The sequence below is a fragment of the Scyliorhinus torazame genome, chromosome 16 (assembly GCF_047496885.1).
Source record: "Scyliorhinus torazame isolate Kashiwa2021f chromosome 16, sScyTor2.1, whole genome shotgun sequence".
Classification (NCBI taxonomy): Eukaryota; Metazoa; Chordata; class Chondrichthyes; order Carcharhiniformes; family Scyliorhinidae; genus Scyliorhinus; species Scyliorhinus torazame.
Window position 1 is genome coordinate 91,712,205 of NC_092722.1, and position 26,441 is coordinate 91,738,645.

At 47.5% G+C, this 26,441-nt stretch overlaps 1 protein-coding gene across 1 annotated transcript in view; it reads left to right on the forward strand.

Moving 5' to 3' along the window:
* LOC140392279 (prolyl 3-hydroxylase 1-like) overlaps window positions 1-26,441 on the forward strand; it is a 158,670-nt gene that overhangs the window by 23,727 nt on the left and 108,502 nt on the right. The window contains exons 2-3 of the mRNA XM_072477596.1: window positions 18,231-18,383; window positions 19,808-19,997. Coding sequence (XP_072333697.1) covers window positions 18,231-18,383; window positions 19,808-19,997 — 343 coding nt within the window. The remainder of the gene's footprint in view (window positions 1-18,230; window positions 18,384-19,807; window positions 19,998-26,441) is intronic.

Consider the following 26,441-nt stretch of genomic DNA (forward strand, 5'->3'; position numbering starts at 1 on the left):
CCTGTCCCACAAGATGGAGAACGGGGCCGAGCGACCGATAGCTTTCGCCTCCCGCACATTGACTGCAGCGGAGAAGAAGTACGCGCAGATCGAGAAGGAGGGCCTGGCAGTGGTTTTCGCGGTGAAACGCTTCCACCAGTATGTGTACGGCCGCCATTTCACTATCGTGACTGATCATAAGCCCCTGCTGGGACTCTTCAGAGAGGATAAGCCGATACCGCCCATTGCTTCTGCACGGATCCAGCGCTGGGCTTTGTTGCTTGCTGCATATGAGTATTCTCTGGAGCACAAACCAGGTACGCAGATAGCAAATGCCGACGCACTGAGCCGATTGCCTTTATCGACCGGCCCCATGTCGACCCCCACGACCGGTGAGGTGGTAGCAACCCTAAATTTTATGGACACCTTGCCTGTCACGGCATCACAGATCCGTGAGTGGACCCAGACGGAGCCAGTCCTGTCAAAGGTTCGGCACATAGTCCTGTATGGTGGGCAGCATAGACAGCTCCCAGGCGAGTTACGGGCATTTTCCTCCAAGCTGTCAGAGTTCAGCGTGGAAGACGGCATCCTCTTGTGGGGGACGCGTGTGGTTGTCCCGGAAAAAGGCCAGGAGCTGATATTATCAGACTTGCACAATGGGCAAGTCTGATAATATCAGATGAAAATGTTGGCCCGGAGTTATGTCTGGTGGCCAGGCCTCGACACCGATATTGAGAAGGTGGCCCAAAACTGCTCCATTTGCCAGGAGCATCAGAAGCTTCCGCCGGCCGCGCCCCTACATCACTGGGAATGGCCAGGGCGGCCTTGGGCACGCTTACATGCAGATTTCGCAGGCCCTTTTCAGGGATCCATGTTCCTTCTACTAATTGACGCCCAGTCCAAATGGCTGGAGGTGTATAAGATGCAGGGGACAACGTCCTGTGCAACAATTGAAAAAATGCGTTTATCATTTAGCACGCATGGCCTCCCCGAGGTGCTGGTCACGGATAATGGCACTCCATTCACGAGTGAGGAGTTTGCTAGGTTTACAAAGATGAACGGCATCCGCCATATCCGCACTGCCCCTTACCACCCGGCTTCAAATGGGTTGGCAGAGCGTGCAGTGCAAACATTCAAAAGAGGCCTAAAGAAGCAGTCTTCCGGATCAATGGACACGAGACTGGCTCGGTTTTTGTTTACGTACAGGACCACCCCCCATACAGTGACTGGGGTAGCTCCCGCAGAACTCCTAATGGGCCGGAGACTTCGCACCCGCCTTAGTATGGTCTTCCCGGACATTGGCGCAAAAGTACGCCGCACACAAGAACGGCAGGGACCGGGATTGTCTCAGCATCGTCCGATTCGGCAGTTTGCGCCCGGTGACCCAGTATTCGTGCGGAATTTTGCTGGTGGTGCCCAATGCGTTCCTGGGGTAATCTTTCACCAAACGGGCCCTATATCGTACCAAGTGCAAGCCCAGGGTCGTCTCCAGCGAAAACATGTAGACCACGTCCGGTCCAGAAGATCATCCCCGCAAAAGATTCCCCGCCCCCGGAGCTCAGTTCAACAGCGGCAAAGACCAGAAACAAGGGAAGGTAGTCCACCAAATCTTCCACTGGTGCCTCACTCAAAGCCTGCGCAGGTCATGACGGGACCGAATGGGGACAGAGACGCTGACATGACGGAGGCAGCAGACTCTGACTCCGAGATGGAGACACAGGATGAATCAGAGGGGGAATCCTCGGGTCCACAGGCCGTGGATGTACAACCGCGCCGTTCATCACGGAAGCGCCGGTCTCCGTCTCGTTATACGCCGCCTGATCCAGCGCCGCGTGCAAATGGCGTCCGGCCTGCGGCCAAACGAGTTCGACGCCTCCCTTCGCCAGGGCCTACGGTGGATTCCTTGGACTTTGGGGGGGAGGGATGTTATAACCTGCCTACTGACGATTGGCTGGGGACTAATGATTATCCCACAATCCTATGGGAGTATGAACTTCCCCAATGAGGGGGGCGGAGAAACTCCGACTATAAATAAGCTGGCCAGTCCAGGAACCAGGAGGAAGGAGAAGGTAGCAAGGGAAGTTACTGCTACTGCTATGTATATATTGTTATAGTGAATAAACGTTATTATTTTGTATCCTTAAAACTCGTGCTGGATTCTTCGGGGCCCTTACAAAAAGAAACATATAAGATTCTGAAGGGAATAGATAGGATAGATGCGGGCAGGTTGTTTCCACTGGCGGGTGAAAGCAGAACTAGGGGGCATAGCCTCAAAATAAGGGGAAGTAGATTTAGGACTGAGTTTAGGAGGAACTTCTTCACCCAAAGGGTTGTGAATCTATGGAATTCCTTGCCCAGTGAAGCAGTAGAGGCTCCTTCATTAAATGTTTTTAAGATAAAGATAGATAGTTTTTTGATGAATAAAGGGATTAAGGGTTATGGTGTTCAGGCCCGAAAGTGGAGCTGAGTCCACAAAAGATCAGCCATGATCTCATTGAATGGCGGAGCAGGCTCGAGGGGCCAGATGGCCTACTCCTGCTCCAAGTTCTTATGTTAACTCGCTGTGATTGGGATATCGGAAACATAAACTCGCTGTGATTGGGATCTCAGGAAGGTTTACTCGCTGTGATTGGGATCTCAGGAAGGTTTACTCGCTGTGATTGGGATCTCGCGAACGTTAAATCGCTGTGATTGGGATCTCGCGAACGTTAAATCGCTGTGATTGGGATCTCGGGAACATTAACTCCCTGTGATTAGGATATCGGGAACATTAACTCCCTGTGATTAGGATCTCAGCAACATTTACTCCCTGTGATTAGGATCTCGGGAACATTAACTCCCTATGATTAGGATCTCGGGAACATTAACTCCCTGTGATTAGGATCTCGGGAACATTAACTCCCTGTGATTAGGATCTCAGCAACATTTACTCCCTGTGATTAGGATCTCGGGAACATTAACTCCCTATGATTAGGATCTCGGGAACATTAACTCCCTGTGATTAGGATCTCGGGAACATTAACTCCCTGTGATTAGGATCTCGGGAACATTAACTCCCTGTGATTAGGATCTCGGAAACATTAACTCCCTGTGATTAGGATCTCGGGAACATTAACTCCCTGTGATTAGGATCTCGGGAACATTAACTCCCTGTGATTAGGACCTCGGAAACATTAACTCCCTGTGATAAGGATCTCAGAAACATTAACTCCCTGTGATTAGGATCTCGGGAACATGAACTCCCTGTGATTAGGATCTCGGGAACATTATCCCTGTGATTAGGATTTCGGGAACATTAACACCCTGTGATTAGGATATCGGGAACATTAACTCCCTGTGATTAGGATCTCGGGAACATTATCCCTGTGATTAGGATCTCGTGAACATTAACACCCTGTGATTAGGATCTCGGGAACATTAACACCCTGTGATTAGGATTTCAGCAACATTAACTCCATGTGATTAGGATATCGGGAACATTAACTCCCTGTGATTAGGCTCTCGGGAACATTAACTCCCTGTGATTAGGCTCTCGCGAACATTAACTCCCTGTGATTAGGATCTCGGGAACATTAACTCCATGTGATTAGGATATCGGGAACATTAACTCCCTGTGATTAGGATCTCTGGAACATTAACTCCCTGTGATTAGGATCTCAGGAACATTAACTCCCTGTGATTAGGATCGGAGCAACATTAACTCCCTTTGATTCGGATCTCAGGAACATTAACTCCCTGTAATTAGGATCTCTGAAACATTAACTCCCTGTGATTAGGATCTTGGGAACATTAACTCCCTGTTATTGGGATCTCGGGAACATTAACTCCATGTCATTAGGATCTCAGCAACATTAACTCCCTGTAATTGGAATCTCGGGAACATTAACTCCCTGTAATTAGGATCTCAGCAACATTAACTCCCTGTAATTGGAATCTCGGGAACATTAACTCCCTGTAATTAGGATCTCAGCAACATTAACTCCCTGTGATTAGGATCTCAGCAACATTAACTCCCTATGATTAGGATCTCAGCAACATTAACTCCCTGTGATTAGTATCTCGGGAACATTATGTCCCTGTGATTAGGATCTCAGGAACATTAACTCCCTGTGATTAGGATCTCGGGAACATAAACTCCCTGTGATTGGGATCTCAGCATCATTAAATCCCTGTGAGTAGGATCTCGGGAACATTAACTCCCTGTGATTAGGATCTCGGGAACATTAACTCCCTATGATTAGGATCTCAGCAACATTAACTCCCTGTGATTAGTATTTCGGGAACATTAACTCCCTGTGATTAGGATCTCGGGAACATTAACTCGCTGTGATTTGGATCTCAGCAACATTAATTCCCTGTGATTTGGATCTCGGGAACATTAACTCCCTGTGATTCGGATCTCGGGAACATTAACTCCCTATGATTAGGATGTCAGCAACATTAACTCCCTGTCATTAGGATCTCGGGAACATTAACTCCCTGTGATTAGGATCTCAGCGACATTAATTCCCTGTGATTAGGATCTCGGGAACATTAACTCCCTGTGATTAGGATCTCGGGAACATTAACTCCCTATGATTAGGATCTCAGCAACATTAACACCCCGTGATTAGGATCTCGGGAACATTAACTCCCTGTCATTAGGATCTTGGGAAAATTAACGTACTGTGATTTGGATCTCAGCAACATTAATTCCCTATGATTAGGATCTCGGGAACAATAACTCCCTTTGATTAGTTCTCGAGAACATTAACTCCTTGTCATTAGGATCTCGGGAACATTAACTCCCAGTCATTAGGATCTCAGCGACATTAATTCCCTGTGATTAGGATCTCGGGAACATTAACTCCCTGTGATTAGGATCTCGGGAACATTAACTCCTTATGATTAGGATCTCAGCAACATTCACTCCCTGTGATTAGGATCTCGGGAACATTAAATCCCTGTCATTAGGATCTCAGCACATTAACTCCCTGTGATTAGGATCTCGGGAATATTCACTCCCTGCGATTAGGATCTCAAGAACATTAACTCCCTTTGATTAGGATCTCAGCACATTAATTCCCAGTGATTTGAATCTCAGCAACATTAACTCCCTGTGATTAGGATCTCGGGAACATTAACTCCCTGTGATTAGGATCTCGGGAACATTAACTCCATGTCATTAGGATCTCAGCAACATTAACTCCCTGTAATTAGTAGCTCGGGAACATTAACTCCCTGTGATTAGGACCTCAGCAACATTAATTCCCTGCGATTAGGATCTCGGGAACATTAACTCCCTGTGATTAGGGTCTCAGGAACATTAACTCCCTATGTTTAGGATCTCAGCAACATTAACTCCCTGTGATTAGTATCTCGGGAACATTAACTCCCTGTCATTAGGATCTCGGGAACATTAACTCCCTGTGATTAGGATCTCAGCAACATTAACTCCCTGTGATTAGTATCTCGGGAACATTAACTCCCTGTGATTTGGATCTCAACAACATTAATTCCCTGTGATTAGGAACTCGGGGACATTAACTCCCTATGATTAGGATCTCAGCAACATTAACTCCCTATGATTAGGATCTCAGCAACATTAACTCCCTGTGATTTGGATCTCAACAACATTAATTCCCTGTGATTAGGATCTCGGGAACATTAACTCCCTGTGATTAGTTCTCGGGAACATTAACTCCCTGTGATTAGGAACTCGGGGACATTAACTCCCTGTGATTAGGATCTCGGGAACATTAACTCCCTGTGATTTGGATCTCAACAACATTAATTCCCTGTGATTAGGATCTCGGGAACATTAACTCCCTATGATTAGGATCTCAGCAACATTAACTCCCTGTGATTTGGATCTCAACAACATTAATTCCCTGTGATTAGGATCTCGGGAACATTAACTCCCTGTGATTAGGGTCTCAGCGACATTAATTCCCTGTGATTAGGATCTCGGGAACATTAACTCCCTGTGATTAGGCTCTCGGGAACATTAACTCCCTGTGATTAGGATCTCGGGAACATTAACTCCCTGTGATTGGGATATCGGGAACATTAACTCCCTGTGATTAGGATCTCGGGAACATTAACTCCCTGTGATTAGGATCTCGGGAACATTAACTCCCTGTGATTAGGATCGGGGCAACATTAACTCCCTGTGATTAGGATCGGGGCAACATTAACTCCCTGTGATTTGGATCTCGGGAACATTAACTCCCTGTAATTAGGATCTCTGAAACATTAACTCCCTGTGATTAGGATCTTGGGAACATTAACTCCCTGTTATTGGGATCTCGAGAACATTAACTCCATGTCATTAGGATCTCAGCAACATTAACTCCCTGTAATTGGAATCTCGGGAACATTAAATCCCTGTAATTAGGATCTCGGGAACATTATCTCCCTGTGATTAGGATCTCAGCAACATTGACTCCCTGTGATTAGGATCTCGGGAACATTAACTCCCTGTGATTAGGATCTCAGCAACATGAACTCCCTGTGATTCGGATCTCGGGAACATTAACTCCCTGTGATTAGGATCTCGGGAACATTAACTCCCTATGATTAGGATCTCAGCAACATTAACTCCCTGTGATTATTATCTCGGGAACATTAACTCCCTGTGATTAGGATCTCGGGAACATTAACTCCCTGTGATTAGGATCTCGGGAACATTAACTCCCTATGATTAGGATCTCAGCAACATTAACTCCCTGTCATTAGGATCTCGGGAACATTAACTCCCTGTGATTAGGATCTCAGCGACATTAATTCCCTGTGATTAGGATCGCGGGAACATTAACTCCCTGTGATTCGGATCTCGGGAACATTAACTCCCTGTGATGAGGATCTCTGGAACATTAACTCCCTATGATTAGGATCTCAGCAACATTACCTCCCTGTGATTATTATCTCGGGAACATTAACTCCCTGTGATTAGGATCTCGGGAACATTAACTCACTGTGATTAGGATCTCGGGAACATTAACTCCCTATGATTAGGATCTCAGCAACATTAACTCCCTGTCATTAGGATCTCGGGAACATTAACTCCCTGTGATTAGGATCTCAGCGACATTAACTCCCTGTGATTAGGATCTCGGGAACATTAACTCCCTATGATTAGGATCTCAGCAACATTAACACCCCGTGATTAGGATCTCGGGAACATTAACTCCCTATGATTAGGATCTCAGCAACATTGACACCCCGTGATTAGGATCTCGGGAACATTAACTCCCTATGATTAGGATCTCAGCAACATTAACACCCCGTGATTAGGATCTCGGGAACATTAACTCCCTGTCATTAGGATCTTGGGAAAATTAACGTACTGTGATTTGGATCTCAGCAACATTAATTCCCTATGATTAGGATCTCGGGAACAGTAACTCCCTTTGATTAGTTCTCGGGAACATTAACTCCTTGTCATTAGGATCTCGGGAACAGTAACTCCCAGTCATTAGGATCTCAGCGACATTAATTCCCTGTGATTAGGATCTCGGGAACATTAACTCCCTATGATTAGGATCTCAGCAACATTAACTCCCTGTGATTATTATCTCGGGAACATTAACTCCCTGTGATTAGGATCTCGGGAACATTAACTCCCTGTGATTAGGATCTCGGGAACATTAACTCCCTATGATTAGGATCTCAGCAACATTAACTCCCTGTCATTAGGATCTCGGGAACATTAACTCCCTGTGATTAGGATCTCAGCGACATTAATTCCCTGTGATTAGGATCGCGGGAACATTAACTCCCTGTGTTTCGGATCTCGGGAACATTAACTCCCTGTGATGAGGATCTCTGGAACATTAATTCCCTATGATTAGGATCTCAGCAACATTAACTCCCTGTGATTATTATCTCGGGAACATTAACTCCCTGTGATTGGGATCTCGGGAACATTAACTCCCTGTGATTAGGATCTCGGGAACATTAACTCACTGTGATTAGGATCTCAGCAACATTAATTCCCTGTGATTAGGATCTCGGGAACATTAACTCCCTTTGATTAGGATCTCGGGAACATTAACTCCCTATGATTAGGATCTCAGCAACATTAACTCCCTGTCATTAGGATCTCGGGAACATTAACTCCCTATGATTAGGATCTCAGCAACATTAACTCCCTGTGATTATTATCTCGGGAACATTAACTCCCTGTGATTAGGATCTCGGGAACATTTACTCCCTGTGATTAGGATCTCAGCAACATTAACTCCCTGTCATTAGGATCTCGGGAACATTAACTCCCTGTGATTAGGATCTCAGCGACATTAACTCCCTGTGATTAGGATCTCGGGAACATTAACTCCCTGTGATTCGGATCTCGGGAACGTTATCTCCCTGTGATTAGGATCTCGGGAACATTAACTCCCTATGATTAGGATCTCAGCAACATTAACTCCCTGTCATTAGGATCTCGGGAACATTAACTCCCTGTGATTAGGATCTCAGCGACATTAACTCCCTGTGATTAGGATCTCGGGAACATTAACTCCCTATGATTAGGATCTCAGCAACATTAACACCCCGTGATTAGGATCTCGGGAACATTAACTCCCTATGATTAGGATCTCAGCAACATTAACACCCCGTGATTAGGATCTCGGGAACATTAACTCCCTATGATTAGGATCTCAGCAACATTAACACCCCGTGATTAGGATCTCGGGAACATTAACTCCCTGTCATTAGGATCTTGGGAAAATTAACGTACTGTGATTTGGATCTCAGCAACATTAATTCCCTATGATTAGGATCTCGGGAACAGTAACTCCCTTTGATTAGTTCTCGGGAACATTAACTCCTTGTCATTAGGATCTCGGGAACATTAACTCCCAGTCATTAGGATCTCAGCGACATTAATTCCCTGTGATTAGGATCTCGGGAACATTAACTCCCTGTGATTAGGATCTCGGGAACATTAACTCCTTATGATTAGGATCTCAGCAACATTCACTCCCTGTGATTAGGATCTCGGGAACATTAACTCCCTGTGATTAGGACCTCAGCAACATTAATTCCCTGTGATTAGGATCTCGGGAACATTAACTCCCTGTGATTAGGGACTCGGGAACATTAACTCCCTATGATTAGGATCTCAGCAACATTAACTCCCTGTGATTAGTATCTCGGGAACATTAACTCCCTGTGATTAGGAACTCGGGGACATTAACTCCCTATGATTAGGATCTCAGCAACATTAATTCCCTGTGATTAGGATCTCAGCAACATTAACTCCCTGTGATTAGGATCTCGGGAACATTAACTTCCTGTCATTAGGATCTCGGGAACATTAACGCCTTGTGATTTGGATCTCAACAACATTAATTCCCTGTAATTAGGATCTCGGGAACATTAACTCCCTGTGATTAGTTCTCGGTAACATTAACTCCCTGTAATTAGGATCTCGGGAACATTAACTCCCTATTATTAGGATCTCAGCGACATTAATTCCCTGTGATTAGGATCTCGGGAACATTAACTCCCCGTGATTAGGATCTCGTGAACATTAACTCCCTATGATTAGGATCTCAGCATCATTAATTCCCTGTGAGTAGGATCTCGGGAACATTAACTCCCTGTGATTAGGATCTCGGGAACATTAACTCCCTATGATTAGGATCTCGGGAACATTAACTCCCTGTGATTAGGATCTCGGGAACATTAACTCCCTGTGATTAGGATCTCGGAAACATTAACTCCCTGTGATTAGTATCTCGGGAACATTAACTCCCTGTGATTAGGAACTCGGGGACATTAACTCCCTGTGATTAGGAACTCGGGGACATTAACTCCCTGTGATTAGGATCTCGGGAACATTAACTCCCTGTGATTAGGATCTCAGCAACATTAACTCCCTGTGATTAGGATCTCGGGAACATTAACTCCCTGTCATTAGGATCTCGGGAACATTAACGCCCTGTGATTTAGATCTCAACAACATTAATTCCCTGTGATTAGGATCTCGGGAACATTAACTCCCTGTGATTAGTTCTCGGGAACATTAACTCCCTGTGATTAGGATCTCGGGAACATTAACTCCTTGCCATTAGGATCTCGGGAACATTAACTCTCTATGATTAGGATCTCAGCGACATTAATTCCCTGTGATTAGGATCTCGGGAACATTAACTCCCTGTGATTAGGCTCTCGGGAACATTAACTCCCTGTGATTAGGATCGGGGCAACATTAACTCCCTGTGATTCGGATCTCGGGAACATTAACTCCCTGTAATTAGGATCTCTGAAACATTAACTCCCTGTGATTAGGATCTTGGGAACATTAACTCCCTGTTATTGGGAACTCGGGAACATTAACTCCATGTCATTAGGATCTCAGCAACATTAACTCCCTGTAATTGGAATCTCGGGAACATTAACTCCCTGTAATTAGGATCTCGGGAACATTATCTCGCTGTGATTAGGATCTCAGCAACATTAACTCCCTGTGATTAGGATCTCGGGAACATTAACTCCCTGTGATTAGGATCTCAGCAACATTAACTCCCTGTGATTAGGATCTCGGGAACATTAACCCCCTGTGATTAGGATCTCAGCAACATTAACTCCCTGTCATTAGGATCTCGGGAACATTAACTTCCTGTGATTAGGATCTCGGGAACATTAACCCCCTGTGATTAGGATCACAGCAACATTAACTCCCTGTGATTAGGATCTCGGAAACATTAACTCCCTGTCATTAGGATCTTGGGAAAATTAACGTACTGTGATTTGGATCTCAGCAACATGAATTCCCTATGATTAGGATCTCGGGAACATTAACTCCCTGTGATTAGGATCTCGGGAACATTAACTCCCTGTCATTAGGATCTTGGGAAAATTAACGTACTGTGATTTGGATCTCAGCAACATTAATTCCCTATGATTAGGATCTCGGGAACATTAACTCCCTTTGATTAGTTCTCGGGAACATTAACTCCTTGTCATTAGGATCTCGGGAACATTAACTCCCAGTCATTAGGATCTCAGCGACATTAATTCCCTGTGATTAGGGTCTCGGGAACATTAACTCCCTGTGATTAGGATCTCGGGAACATTAACTCCCTGTGATTAGGACCTCAGCAACATTAATTCCCTGTGATTAGGATCTCGGGAACATTAACTCCCTGTGATTAGGGTCTCGGGAACATTAACTCCCTATGATTAGGATCTCAGCAACATTAACTCCCTGTGATTAGTATCTCGGGAACATTAACTCCCTGTCATTAGGATCTCGGGAACATTAACTCCCCGTGATTAGGATCTCGGGAACATTAACTCCCTACGATTAGGATCTCAGCAACATTAACTCCCTGTGATTAGTATCTCGGGAACATTAACTCCCTGTGATTAGGATCTCGGGAACATTAACTCCCTATGATTAGGATCTCAGCAACATTAACTCCCTGTGATTAGGATCTCGGGAACATTAACTCCCTGTAATTAGTATCTCGGGAACGTTATCTCCCTGTGATTAGGATCTCGGGAACATTAACTCCCTCTGAATAGGATCTCCGCAAACATTAACTCCCTGTGATTAGTTCTCGGGAACATTAACTCCCTCTGATTAGGATCTCGGGAACATTAACTCCCTATGATTAGGATCTTGGGAACATTAACTCCCTGTTATTATGATCTCGGGAACATTAACTCCATGTCATTAGGATCTCAGCAACCTTAACTCCCTGTAACTAGGATCTCGGGAACATTAACTCCCTGTAATTAGGATCTCGGGAACATTATCTCCCTGTGATTAGGATCTCAGCAACATTAACTCCCTGTGATTTGGATCTCGGGAACATTAACTCCATGTGATTAGGACCTCAGCAACATTAATTCCCTGTGATTAGGATCTCGGGAACATTAACTCCCTGTGATTAGGATCTCGGGAACATTAACTCCCTGTGATTAGGATCTCGGGAACATTAACTCCCTGTAATTAGTATCTCGGGAACATTAACTCCCTGTGATTAGGATATCGGGAACATTAGCTCCCTGTGATTAGGATCTCGGGAACATTAACTCCCTGTGATAAGGATCTCAGCAACATCAACTCCCTGTAATTAGGATCTCGGGAGCATTAACTCCCTGTGATTAGGATCTCGGGAACATAATCTCCCTGTGATTAGGATCTCAGCAACATTAAGTCCCTGTGATTCGGATCTCGGGAACATTAACTCGCTGTAATTAGTATCTCGGGAACGTTATCTCCCTGTGATTAGGATCTCGGGAACATTAACTCCCTCTGATTAGGATCTCCGCAAACATTAACTCCCTGTGATTAGTTCTCGGGAACATTAACTCCCTCTGATTAGTTCTCGGGAACATTAACTCCCTCTGATTAGGATCTCGGGAACATTAACTCCCTATGATTAGGATCTTGGGAACATTAACTCCCTGTTATTATGATCTCGGGAACATTAACTCCATGTCATTAGGATCTCAGCAACCTTAACTCCCTGTAACTAGGATCTCGGGAACATTAACTCCCTGTAATTAGGATCTCGGGAACATTATCTCCCTGTGATTAGGATCTCAGCAACATTAACTCCCTGTGATTCGGATCTCGGGAACATTAACTCCATGTGATTAGGACCTCAGCAACATTAATTCCCTGTGATTAGGATCTCGGGAACATTAACTCCCTGTGATTAGGATCTCGGGAACATTAACTCCCTGTAATTAGTATCTCGGGAACATTAACTCCCTGTGATTAGGATATCGGGAACATTAGCTCCCTGTGATTAGGATCTCGGGAACATTAACTCCCTGTGATAAGGATCTCAGCAACATCAACTCCCTGTAATTAGGATCTCGGGAGCATTAACTCCCTGTGATTAGGATCTCAGCAACATTAACTCCCTGTGATTCGGATCTCGGGAACATTAACTCCCTGTGATTAGGATCTCAGCATCATTAATTCCCTGTGAGTTGGATCTCGGGAACATTAACTCCCTGTGATTAGGATCTCGGGAAGATTAACTCCCTGTGATTAGGATCTCGGGAACATTAACTCCCTGTGATTAGGATCTTGGGAACATTAACTCCCTATGATTAGGATTTCCACAACATTAACTCCCTGTGATTAGGATCTCGGGAACATTAACTCCCTGTGATTAGGATCTCGGGAACATTAAATCCCTGTCATTTGGATCTCGGGAACATTAACTCCCTGTGATTTGGATCTCAGCAACATTAATTCCCTGTGATTAGGATCTCGGGAACATTAATTCCCTGTGATTAGGATCTCGGGAACATTAAATCCCTGTGATTAGGATCTCGGGAACATTAAATCCCTGTCATTTGGATCTCGGGAACATTAAATCCCTGTCATTTGGATCTCGGGAACATTAACTCCCTGTGATTAGGATCTCGGGAACATTAACTCCCTGTGATCTGGATCTCAGCAACATTAATTCCCTGTGATTAGGATCTCGGGAAGCTTAATCCTGTGGGATTGTGATCTTTGGAATGCGAATGCTGTGTGATTGTGATCTCTGAAAAGAAAAGATTGTGATCTCTGGAACATTAACTCCCTATGATTGGGATCTGGGAAATGTTTGCTCCCTGTCTTTGGGTCTCGGGAACGTGAACTCCCATTGTTTGGAATCTTAGGAATGCAAACTCCCTGTCATTGGGATCTCGGGAATTTTAGCCTGCTGTGATTGGGATGTTGGAAACATTTACTCACTGTGATTGGGATCTCTGGAATGCTAATCTGCCGTCATTGGGATCTTGGGAATTTTAACTCCCTGTGATTGTGATCTTGGGAACATTAACTTGCTGGGATTGGGATCCTGGGAAAGTCAACCCCGTGTCATTGGAATCTCAGGAATGCTTACTCCCTCTGGTTGGAACTCGGGAATGTTGGCTCCCTGTGATTGGGAATGTTAACTCGCTGTGTAAGTACCGAAAGATGTGCTTGTTAGGTAATTTGGACATTCTGAGTTCCCCCTCAGTGTGCCCAAACAGGTGCTGGAATGTGGCGACTAGGGGCTTTTCACAGTCACTTAATTGCAGTGTTAATGTGAGTCAACTTGTGACATCAATAAAGATTGTTATAATTATTAATATTGGAACATTGGGAACGTTAATTCCCTTTGATTGGGATTTTAGGAATATTAACTCCATCTGATTGAGATCTCAGGAATGTTAACTGCTTGTGATTGGGATCTTGGGAATGTTACCCCATGTGATTTGCGGAATATTAACGCACTGTGATTGGGGGTTCTAGGGAACCTTACTCCCTGTGATTAGGATGACAGAATATTAACTTCCTATGATTGGGATGTTGGGAATGTTAACTCACTGTGATTGAGATCTCAGGAATATTATATCCGTGTCATTGGGATCTTGGGAATGTTAACTCGTGGTTGGGATCTCAGGAATGTTAACTCCTTGTGATTGGGATCTCGGGAACGTTGGCTCTCTGTGATTGGGATCTGGGGAATGTTAACTGCCTGTGATTGGGATCTTGGGAATGTTAACCCCATGTCATTGGGATCTCAGGAATGTTAACTCCCCATGATTGGGATCTGGGGAATGTTAACTGCCTGTGATTGGGATCTTGGGAATGTTAACTCCTTGTGATCATGAATGCAGGAATGTTAATTTTTTTAATTTCTAGTTGTGGAAATTGGGAGCTCGGCAGAGGCGTGCTATGAAGAGTTCAGGGTTTGGGTTTTGTCTTCGGGTTTGCGGCCTGTCCTCGAGTTTGGGGCATGTTCTCGGGTTCAGGGCCTATCCTCGGGTTTTGGACCTGACCTCGGGTTTGGGGCCTGTCCTCTGATTTGGGGGCAGTCCTCGGGTTCGGGGCCCGTCATCGGGTCGAGGGCATGTCCTCGGATTTGGTTTCTGTCCTCCGGTTCATTAGAATATTAGAACATTACAGTGCAGTTCAGGCCCTTCAGCCCTCTGTTGCGTCGACCTGTGAAAGCACTCTAAAGCCCATCTACACTATTCCCTTATCGTCCATATGTCTATCCAATGACCATTTGAATGCCCTTAATGTTGGTGAGTCCACTACTGTTGCAGGCAGGGCATTCCACGCCTTTACTACTCTCTGAGTAAAGAACCTACCTCTGACATCTGTCCTATATCTATCTCCCCTCAATTTAGAGCTATGTCCCCTCGTGCTAGACATCACCATCCGAGGAAAAAGGCTCTCACTGTCCACCCTATCTAATCCTCTGATCATCTTGTATGCCTCAATTAAGTCACCTCTTAACCTTCTTCTATCTAACAAAAACAGCCTCAAGTCCCTCATCCTTCCTTCATATGATCTTCCCTCCATACCAGGCAACATTCTGGTAAATCTCCTATGCACCCTTTCCAATGCTTCCACATCCTTCCGATAATGCGGCGACCAGAATTGCACGCAATACTCCAAATGCGGCCGCACCAGAGTTTTGTACAGCTGCAACATGACCTCATGGCTCCGAAACTCAATCCCTCTACCAATAAAAGCCAACACACTGTACGCCTTCTTAACAACCCTCTCAACCTGAGTGGCAACTTTCAGGGATCTATGTACATGGACACTGAGATCTCTCTGCTCATCCACACTGCCAAGAATCTTACCATTAGCCCAGTACTCAGTCTTCCTGTTATTCCTTCCAAAATGAATCACCTCACACTTTTCTGCATTAAACTCCATTTGCCACCTCTCAGCCCAGCGCTGCAGCTTATCTATGTCCCTCTATAACTTGTAACATCCTTCCGCACTGTCCACAACTCCACCGACTTTAGTGTCATCTGCAAATTTACTTCCCATCCTTCTACGCCCTCGTCCAGGTCATTTATAAAAATGACAAACAGCAGTGGCCCCAAAACAGATCCTTGTGGTACACCACTAGTAACTGGACTCCAGTCTGAACACTTCCCATCAACCACCACCCTTTGTCTTCTTCCAACTAGCCAATTTCTGATCCAAACTGCTAAAACTCCCTGAATCCCATTCTTCCGCGTTTTCTGCAGTAGCCTACCGTGGGGAACCTTATCAAACGCTTTACTGAAATCCATATACACCACATCAACTGCTTTACCCTCATCCACCTGTTTGCTCACCTTCTCAAAGAACTCAATAAGGTTTGCGAGGCACGACCTACCCTTCACGAAACCGTGTTGACTATGTCTAATAAAATTATTCCTTTCCAGATGATTATACACCGTATCTCTTATAAACCTTTCCAAGATTTTGCCCACAACAGAAGTAAGGCTCACTGGTCTATAGTTACCGGGGTTGTCTCTACTCCCCTTGAACAAGGGGACAACATTTGCCATCCTCCAGTCTTCTGGCACTATTCCTGTTGACAAAGACGACTTAAAGATCAAAGCCAAAGGCTCAGCAATCGCTTCCCTAGCTTCCCAGAGAATCCTAGGATAAATCCCATCCGGCCCAGGGGACTTATCTATTTTCACACTTTCCAGAATTGCTAACACCTCCTCCTTATGAACCTCAAGCCCTTCTAGTCTAGTAGCCTGACTCCTCGACAACATTGTCTTTTTCCTGTGTGAATACTGACGGGAAAATATTCATTTAGCACCTCTCCTATCTCCTCGGACTCCGAGCACAACTTCCCACTACTGTACTTGACTGGCCCTACTCTTACCCTAGTCATTCATTTATTCCTGAAATATCTATAGAAAGCTTTAGGGTTATCCTTGGTCCTACCTGCCAAAGACTTCTCATGTCCCCTCCTGGCTCTTCTTAGCTCTCTCTTCAGGTCCTTCCTAGCTAACTTGTAACTCTCGAGCGCCCTTACTGAACCTTCATGTCTCATCTTTACATAAGCCTCCTTCTTCCTCCTGACAAGTGTTTCGACTGCCTTCGTAAATCACGGTTCCCTTGTTCAACCACTTCCTCCCTGCCTGACAGGCACATACTGATCAAGGACACGCAGTAGCTGTTCCTTGAACAAGCTCCACATTTCCATTGTGCCCATCCCCTGCAGTTTTCCTCTCCATCCGATGCATCCTAAGTCTTGCCTTATCGCATCATAATTGCCTTTCCCCCAGATATAACTCTTGCCCTGCGGCATATACCTATCCCTTTCCATCACTAAAGTAAACGTAATCGAATTGTAGTCACTGTCACCAAAGTGCTCACCTACCTCCAAATCTAACACCTGTCCTGGTTCATTACCCACAATCTGATGGGTGCACTTCCCACAGATGAAATAAGCAGGGACATTGGTGGCGTCCCACACCTCAAACATTCTGCAGGAGGAACATTGCACTGCCTTCCCTGCCATCCCCACTAGATAAAACAAGAAAATGAAAGGACGAGCTTACCTGATATTCACTCAACCCCTTAGGTTAGAGGAGGTGGCAGGGTGGGGGACACAACAAGTGTAGTGTTTCGGGTTTAGCAACCGCCCAACTTATATACAGGTACTAACAAAGGTTTGGGACCTGTCCTCGAGTTTGGGGCATGTCCTCAGGTTCAGGGCCTCTCCTCAGGTTCAGGGCCTGTCCTCAGGGGTGGTGCCTGTCCTTGGGCTCTGGTTTTTGGGCCTGTCCTCAGGATCAGGGTTCGGAACCTGTCCTCAGTTTCAGGATACTGGGCCTGTCCTCAGTTTCAGGGTTCAGGGCCTGTCCTCAGTTTCAGGGTTCAGGTCTGTCCTTGGGTTCAGGATTCTGGGCCTGTCCTGGGGTTCAGGGTTTGGGTCCAGTCCTGGGGTTCAAGGTTCAGGGCCTGACTCTGGGTTCAGGATTTGGGACCTGTCCTTGGGTTCGGAGCTTGACCGCGAGTTTGAAGTCAATCCTCACATTCTGGGCCTGTCCTCGTGTTTGGGGCCTGTCCTCCAGTTCAGGGTTTAGGATTCAGGGTCGATCCTTTCGTTGGTGCCTGTCCTTGGGTTTGAGACCTATCCTCGGGTTCAAGGTTCGGGGCCTGTCCTCGGGTTCAGGGTTTGGGGCCTTTTTTGGGGTTCAGGGTTTGGGGCCTGTCCTCTGTTTCAGGGCCTGTCCTCAGGTACGGAGCCTGCCCTTACATTCAGGGTTTAGGGCCTGCTCTTGCGTTCGGGACCTACCCTTGCATTGGGGCCTGTCCTCTGGTTTGGTGTCTGCCCTCCAATTCCGGGTTCAGGGCCTGATCATGGGCCTGTTCTCGGGTTCCGGGCCTGTCCTTGGGTTCCCGGTCTGTCCTTAGGTTCAGGGCCTGTCCTTGGGTTCAGGACCGGTGCCTGTGATGGCTGACGCATTCCAGTGCCTGTCCTGAGGTCTCTTTCCCTCTCCCTCAGCTGAAACAACTGGATAAAGCAGCAGCAGCGGCCCAGACCTTCTTCGAGGCAAATCCAGATCATCAGGAGATGCAGGAAAATCTGGAGAAGTACCGAAAGATGGAAGGAGTGAAGGAGGAAGATTTCAAAGACCTGGAGGCCCAACCTCACTGGGTAAGGCTGACGAGGGGGGGGGGGGGGGGGAGTGAGAGTGGGAAGAAAATGATAGAGGGAGTGATATTGGGGGGGGGGGGTGAGAGAGAGACAACAAAGAAGGGGAGGACAAGAGCAGCAGATACCTGGGAACCCCACCACCTGGAGATTCCCCTGCAAGTCACTCACCACTCTGACTTACAAATATATCGCCGCTCCTTCACTGTCGCTGGGACAACATCCTGGAACTCCCTCCCTAACAGCACAGTGGGTGTACCTACATCTCAAGGACTGCAGCTGTTCAAGAAGGCAACTCACCACCACCTTCTGAAGGGCAACTAGGGATGGGCAATAAATGCCGGCCTAACCAGCAACGCCCACATCCCGTAAATGAATTTTTTAAAAAGGAGGGGGAGGTGAGGGAGAGAAGAGAGGGAATTGGAAGAGAGAGAGATAGGAGGTAGGAGAGCGAGGGACTATGAATTTTAGAAGGACGAGGAAGAGACGGGACGAAAGGCAGGAGAGGTGATAGAGAGGTATTGAAGGGAGGAGGAGGAGAAGGAAAGGGGAGTGGACAGAGAGAGATGGGGCACGGTGACACAGTGGTTAGCACTGCTGAGTTTGACTCCGGCCTCGGGTGACTGTCTGTGTGGAGTCTACACGTTCTCCCCGTGTCTGTGTGGGTTTCCTCCGGATACTCCGGTTTCCTCCCACAGACCAAAGATGTGCAGGTTCGGTGGATTGGCCAAGATAGAATTTCCCATTAAGGTCTGGAGGATTGGGCCTAATTACGGTGGTCTTTTAAAATGTTGGTGCAGACACGCTGGGCCAAAAGGCCTATTTCTGCTCTGTAGAGATTCTATGAAAGTGGGAAGGGGTGGGGAGGAAAGGCAGAGAAGGGGATGGGGAGAGACAGGGAGGGGGTAAGACAGGGCAGTGTGCATAGGAGAGTCTGAGTGAATGGGTGAGAGGGAAAGTGGAGTGAGGGAGTGATCCAGATTATTCCTGTCTTTCTCTACATATATATCTTTTTGTCCTTCTCTCTGTCTCTTTCTCTGTCTGCCTGTCGATCTCTCTCTGTCTCTGTCTTTCTCTCCGTCTTTCTCTCGGTCTTTTTCTCTATTTCTCTGTGCCTCTGTGTGTGTCTCACTCTCTCTTTCTGTCTCTCTCTCTCTCTCTCTGCCTCTCTCTGTCTCTCTCTCTCTCTCTGTCTCTGTCTGTCTGTCTCGCTCTGTCTCTGTCTCTATCTGTCTCTCTCTCTGTTTTTCTCTCTCTCTGAATATTTCTCTCTCTCTCAATCTGTCTCTCTCGGTCTTTGTCCCTCCCTCTCTCTGTGTGTCTCTCTCTGCCTCTCTTTCTCTCTCCCTGTCTGTCTCCCTGTCTGTCTCTCTGTCTTTCTATCTCTCTCTCTCACACACACTCTGTCCCTCACCTCCCCCATGTAGGTGTCCTACAGAGAAGGGGTGGAGCTGTACCAGGCTGAGCAGTTTGCAGAGTCCATCCCGCGGCTGGAGGCTGCCGTCCGGGAGTACATGGCAGAGCTGAGCGAGTGTCGAGCCCAGTGTGAGGGTTGGTACCATCCCCCTGATTATGTCTACCTGGAATATCAGAGCCACCTGTACGAAGCTATCAGCGGTGAGTGAGACAGGTGGGGGAAACCGTTGGTCTGATACGATGGTGCGGGTGGGCGGGCTGGGGAAGGCTGAGGTGGGTTTGACACGGTGGGCACTGAGCGATGTTCCACTCTTGATTGAATTCAAGACAGAATAATTATTAAAGCTGACTACATGTTTGCGGTTAAGCAACCTCAAGTGCAGCATTGCGATCCCGCATCAGGTAACCCGCTTCCCCCCTCCCAAACCTCAGGATACAGGGCAGAAGCCCAATATTTTTATTTAATTTGTAAATCTGAGATGAAAATATACTTTGTTCTACGAGTGATTCTATGCTCAATTCGGGATTTGGTATATTAAAACAAACTGTTATTAACACACTATTAAATTAACTTTAACATCATAAAAGAGATAACTTATGATTACCAGTCAAACAATGCTAAAGCAAACAATGAAATATTTGAATACTAACTGCTTTCCTCTTTATCTCCAATCGAGCAAAACCGATCTCAGGTCAAAACAGGCCTGATGCAGACCAAAACCGGAGGAATACTTGCAGTATCGAGATGTCTTGGAAATACTGCTTGGAGAGAGAAACAGAGAGAGAGGTCCTTCAGAAAACCACCTGCAGATTCTTGTCTATGTCAAACCACCTTTTAACTTGACAATTCTTTCCAGAAGTTGCTGTTCTTTTCACAGCGAAATCTAAACTACTATGACCCACTGCTAGAGATCTGGTACAGACATAGCTCCTCCCGTTAGGTACATCATCTTTATCTCACTCAAATCCCATGATGAAACATGGGTGGGATTCAATGGGAAAAAAGTCTTTGTCCGGTTTTGGTCTGCATCACCCCCGCTGTTCAATGGTACTTTGCTATTTATTTTGGCCTCCTGGAGTTTCTCTCTGCCGAAGCCGCACAAGTTATCCTGCAAGTAAGCCCATCAGGAAAGACTCCCCGCAGATCAGGGTGCCATTTTGTCTGATTTTTTTCACCTTTCAACTCTTCCCACCCCCCGCTTGCTTTCGACAACCCCCCCCCCCCCCCCCCCCAACCATGGGGATGCCCCCGGGAACACGTCCCACGCCCCTCCACCTGGTAAGGCCCGCCAGGCGCAATCTCTGGCAGTGCCAACCTGGCACCTGGGCACCCTGACACTGCCAGCCTGGCACACTGGCAATGCCCTGTCAGCCTGGCAGTACCGCCATGGCACATTGACAATGCCAGGGTGGTAGTACCAAGGTGCCTGGTTGCCAGAGGGAATGCCAGGGTGCCCCCCTGCCCTGTCCCCGATCACCCGAGGGTCTCTAATAGCCTTGGAGATCCCCCCAGGTGACATTATGACTGGTCCACATTTGTGAAAACCAGGTGCCCTGGCGAGGTCTCCCAGACAGTCGGTGGGGTCCCAGGCGCTGAGAGAATCCCGCAAATACATATTTGATTGAACGCCACTAAATCACGCCCAATATCTCTAATTATCTATTCCCCAGAAATCATAACCAGAACCCATTTGGCATTTGTTTGTAAACACAAGCATGGTTTGAAATAAGAATGATCTCACTTTTATGATGCTTCAATACCCCCTCAACAATTACCCCCTCAATTACCAGCCACAGTGCCTTCCTGTCTTATAACACCAGGATTTTTAAATCGTTACTGCAGCAGATACATACATACCCTAACCCAGGCTTTTAACCATTACTGCACCAGTTACATATGATAAAATATGTCTGAAATCCTTACCATCCTCACAAGGAATTAGTGTTAAACTCAATAAAACAGTGATTCAACCAGAAAATTTAAATTTAGAGCGCGATTCTCCGGAAACAATTCTAAGTGTGCTAGTGAGCCGGAATTGCCGCGAGCTTCCCGGCACTCGCTCCAGCGTGGCCAGCAACGCTATTCAAAGTTAATTAATCCACGCAACAAGGCCTCTAGGGCTTCTCGCCACAAATGACAGCTTGCCAGCTGATTTGCTGGGACCGCGCTCGCCAGCTCCCCGCTAATAAGGTTGAGCAGCACTTAAGCTGCACTTGCTCACCCAACCCCAGCCAGCTCGCAACAATGGCGCCGAGGAGACCAAACCGAAGATTCGGGGACGGTGAGCCACAAGGCAGCCAGTGCTGCCTGAGACAAGGTGGCGTCAGCAGTCAGCTCGGGCAGTGTGACGAGGAGGACTGGCCTTCAGTGCAGGAAGAAGGTCTACACCGGGCAGCACGAGTGAGTAGACACCAATGCCCCTAGAGACCTGTCATGTGGGAGTACCTTTAAGAAATGGGTGTTTATAAATGGGTGTGTATATAAATATCTGTAGTGAGAGTACCTTTAAGAAATGGGTGTTTACTACTGCAGTGATGTCAGCGAGTGGGTGAAGCTGGGCTGTCTGTCAGCTTTTTACTTTCGTTTTAGGCTGTTTGCTGCAGGGTGTGTTTTAGTTTTGTTTTCTGTGTGGGAGCTGAAGCCAGACAGAGCAGCTGTACTGTTGATCTCTCTGCCATGAAAAGACTATCTCTTGATCATTTGGTGAAATCAGAATTATAAATGCTTTCAGTAGTGACTTTAACCTGATGTGCTTCTGTTAAAAGGGGTTTCTTTTGTAAGTCTTCTGAATGTTAAAAGGAGAGCGTAAGGGTTGTATTTGAATTGATGGTTGCTAAGATGTTCACTGTATGTTTTAAAAAGGTTAACTTGAGTTCATAGAACAAACATTGTTTTGCTTTAAAAAAATACTTTTCCATTTCTGCTGTACCACACCTGTAGAGTGGGCCGTGTGCTCCCCATACCACAATCTATTAAAAGTTGTGGGTCAGGGGAACTCCATGATACACTTTGGGGTTCTCTAAGCCCTGGCGCATAACAAACCTCTTTCCCCCCACCATTTTCAAGGAGTTCAAGGAGGAGGGGGGCATCTAACCCCCCTCCTCCTTAAACTCCCTCAACCCTTCCTCCACCCTCCTTCAACCCCCAATTCCTCCTTCGCACATACCCTCTCCCACCACTGTGACCCACGTGTGTGGCTAATGATGCCCTCTCTGTGTCTCCTCAGGTAAAGCTCTCCCACAATCGGCGGGTGAGGGCCCAGACTGGTGGCGGAGTGTCATCAGAATCCTCACCTCCTTTTGGAGATGATCGGTGTGGCTGAAGACAGGGTGGTCACCACCACGGAGGATGGCAAATGCCGAAGAGGTGAGGAACCACCGGGCTCCACCTGGAGGACCTGTCAAGTGTGAGTACTGATTACCTTTCTGACTGACCCATCCCTCCCACTGACCACATGTCCATTCTCCCACAGGTCCGCCAGCCGACGCGCCGGCCCATCCCGGGGGGCACCCTCTCCTGACTCCGGGGAGAACACCTCAGAGGGGAGCTGCGGGGATATAGTCATGGCACAGCTGTCATCCCCACCTTCCACCAGCACAGATTCACACACCTCGGTGGGATGTGTTAGTGGACGTGTCTGGGGCACAATCTGGTGAGCACCACACAGCTGCTGATGCACCCATTTGGGTCCCAGCCTGTGCTGAGCCTCTGGAACAGGGTTATCCAGAGCTGATGGAGACGTCAGGGAGCGGCCGGGACATTCAGAGGGAGATGTCAGCGGCACTCCAGCAGGTCCATAGCCGCTTGGAGGAGTCCCAGAGTCTATGGACATGGCAGATGGCGCCAGCAATGAGCGGCACCAAGGCCAACACTGCTAGGGTGGCTACCGCAATGGAGAGTCTGGTGCATGACGTCGGCACCATCAGTGAAGATGCCAAAGCCGTCGCACAGTCGGTGACAGCCATGGCTGAGGGTCTCGGCAGAATGTCCGACTTGCTGGGGAATGTCACCAAGTACCAGGCTGATCTTGATGAGGTTCTGCGGGACTTATCCCAGTCACAGGTGGGCATGGCCGAGTTGCTGTGGTGCTTGTCCCAGTCACAGGTGGGCATTGTTAAGGTGCTGTGGTGCTTGTCCTAGTCATTGAGGAGCATCGCCGAGGGCGTCGACACAATGGTGCAGACATTGGGGAATCGCCAGGTCTGGCAGAGCCAGATGATGCAGGGGCAACCGCAGCTCAAAACAGCAGCCCCTCCGTCCCAAAGTGGACCACAGGACCCTGTGGGCACAGACTGGGAGGAGGTGCGCTGAGTGCCAGGCCCATGGAGTGGCGACGGTGGGCACCAGCTCCCCTGAGTTCCATCCCTGTCACAGGGTCAGCACACGGACAGGGCAGCACGGCTGTGAATGTGCTGCCGACAAGTGAGCCAGGGCCCTTTGGCCCCAGAGCCTCCAGAGGACGCCCACCAGGAAGGCCACCGAACAAGGTAAGCATCTGGATGCCTCCACCTCAGATGTGCATCCTGGGGAAACACCTAGATGTAGTGGGGGGATGCCCGCGGTGGGGTAGGTAGGGGGTGAGGAGGGGGACGTTGGCGGTTGTGGGGGGTTGCACCATCGGGAGCGGGGTATTATACAGCACATTAAACTCCTTTTTTCACAACTATTATGATGCCTCTGTCACATTCTTCCGCAATGCAGGTTGAAACCTGGACCCTTTTCCCATCTCTCCAGGCATCTCACCCCTCCCACACCACCTCGTGGTACCCACCCACCTTCCGGCCGTGGACATGTTCCCAGAGCTGTGTCTCATCCCCTGGGTGTTCGGTTGTTGGCTGGTGCGTGTGTGGTGTTGCCTCCCGCTCTGTTCAGGAACAGTGTCCAGGCATCAAGGTGTGATTGGGATGCCAGGCAACGACTCCCATATGCTAGATGGCCCTCCCCGGGAATACACTTGGGATGTGTTAAGTGCTCACGATTACCAATTCTCTTTCAGCAATAGCCTTCATCTGCATGGCAGTGATCTCGGCAGTCAGTGGGGGTAATGGGTGGTCATCGGGGCAGACGGGAAGGGACAAGGGTTGCCCCCAGAACGGAACACACAATGCAGGGTTGGCATGGTGGTGTTGTGAGTGGTTGCCCCCCAACCGCCCCACCCCAAATCTCCATGCCGACCCACCCCTGCGGAGGGTTCCCCCAACCCCAACCGGCACCCCCGGGCTCTTTGCCTGTGAGCAAAGATGGCTACTCACCTCCTCGGCTTCCCACAGAAGCCTTTCTGCCAGGTTCATGTTTTTCAAAAGGAGTGCTAATCAGCTCCAGTGTGAGCACTTCCTGGGGAGGCTGCTGCATGATGGGAGGCCGTTGGATATGGGGTCGCTATCATTGATTGTATGGAAATGAGGTTTAAGTGGTGATAATTGGTTTCTCGCCATTGTTCTGGGCGAGGTGTTTTCAGAACCCCAAAATGTATCATGGAGTTCAACCAACCTCTCCCTTTAATGTATTTAGTTGCTTTTCCTAGCACACGGCTTGTTCCCTAGGTGTGGGATTACAATTATGGACACGTGGGTTTTTAAACACAAAATAATGTTTATTCCATGAACTCAACTCAACATCTTAAATAAACATTGGATCTCTTAACACTTCAAAGATAACTCAGTAAATATTGCAACAGTAAATAATTTCTCAATGTTCCTTCAAACTTCCAAGAGACTTAACACCTTTAAACAGAATCACATCAGGTTAAAGGCTTTACTATTATGAGTTTAAATCACCCTAATGATCCAGAGACAGTCTTTCATGGCAGAGATCCAGCTCACTGCAAACACAGACACTCCCAAGCTCTTTTCAAACTGCAAAACTAAACTGCAAAATGGCTGACCTGACCTCAGCTCTGACATCACTGTTTTCTTAAAGGTACATTGCTTAAACATCCATGTCTTAAAGGTACTCTCACATGACACCATGCTGTGGCGAGATCCCGATTTTGCCTATGGGAGTGGGTCGGTTGCATCACATAGTTTGGTTCCCGGCACGGATCTTGTTTTTGGCCCCTCCCACTATTCACCGGCCTCGTTACGCTTGAGCGAGAGCATAATGATGCTGGAGAATCGCGGCATTAATTTTTTCTGGTTGGTGGGTTTCTGTCTAGACCCATCCCTAATTGCCCCTTGTGAAGGTGGTGGGGAGCCACCATCTTGACCTGACATGGGTAGGTACACCCGTGGCGCTGTTAGAGATGGAGTTCCAGGATTTTTCCCCAGCGACAGTGAAGGAACGGCGATATATTTCTAACTCAGGATATTGAGCGACTTGGAGAGGACCTCCAGATGTTTCCCAGGTACCAGCTGCTCTGTCCGTCTAGATTGTAGCGGTTGAGTGTTTGGAAAGTGCTGTCAAAGGAGTCTTGGTGAGTTCCTGTGGTGCATCTTGATGACGGTACACACAGCTGCTACTGTGCGTCGGTGGTGGAGGGAGTGAAAGTCTCTGGTTAGCATGTTGATCGAGAGGTGCTGCTTTGTCCTGGATGGTGTCGAGGTTCTCGCGTGCTGTTGGGAGCCACCCATCCAGGCAAGTGGGAGAGTTTCCCATCACACTCCTGACTTGTGCCTTGTAGATGGTGGACAGGCTTTGGAGGGAGT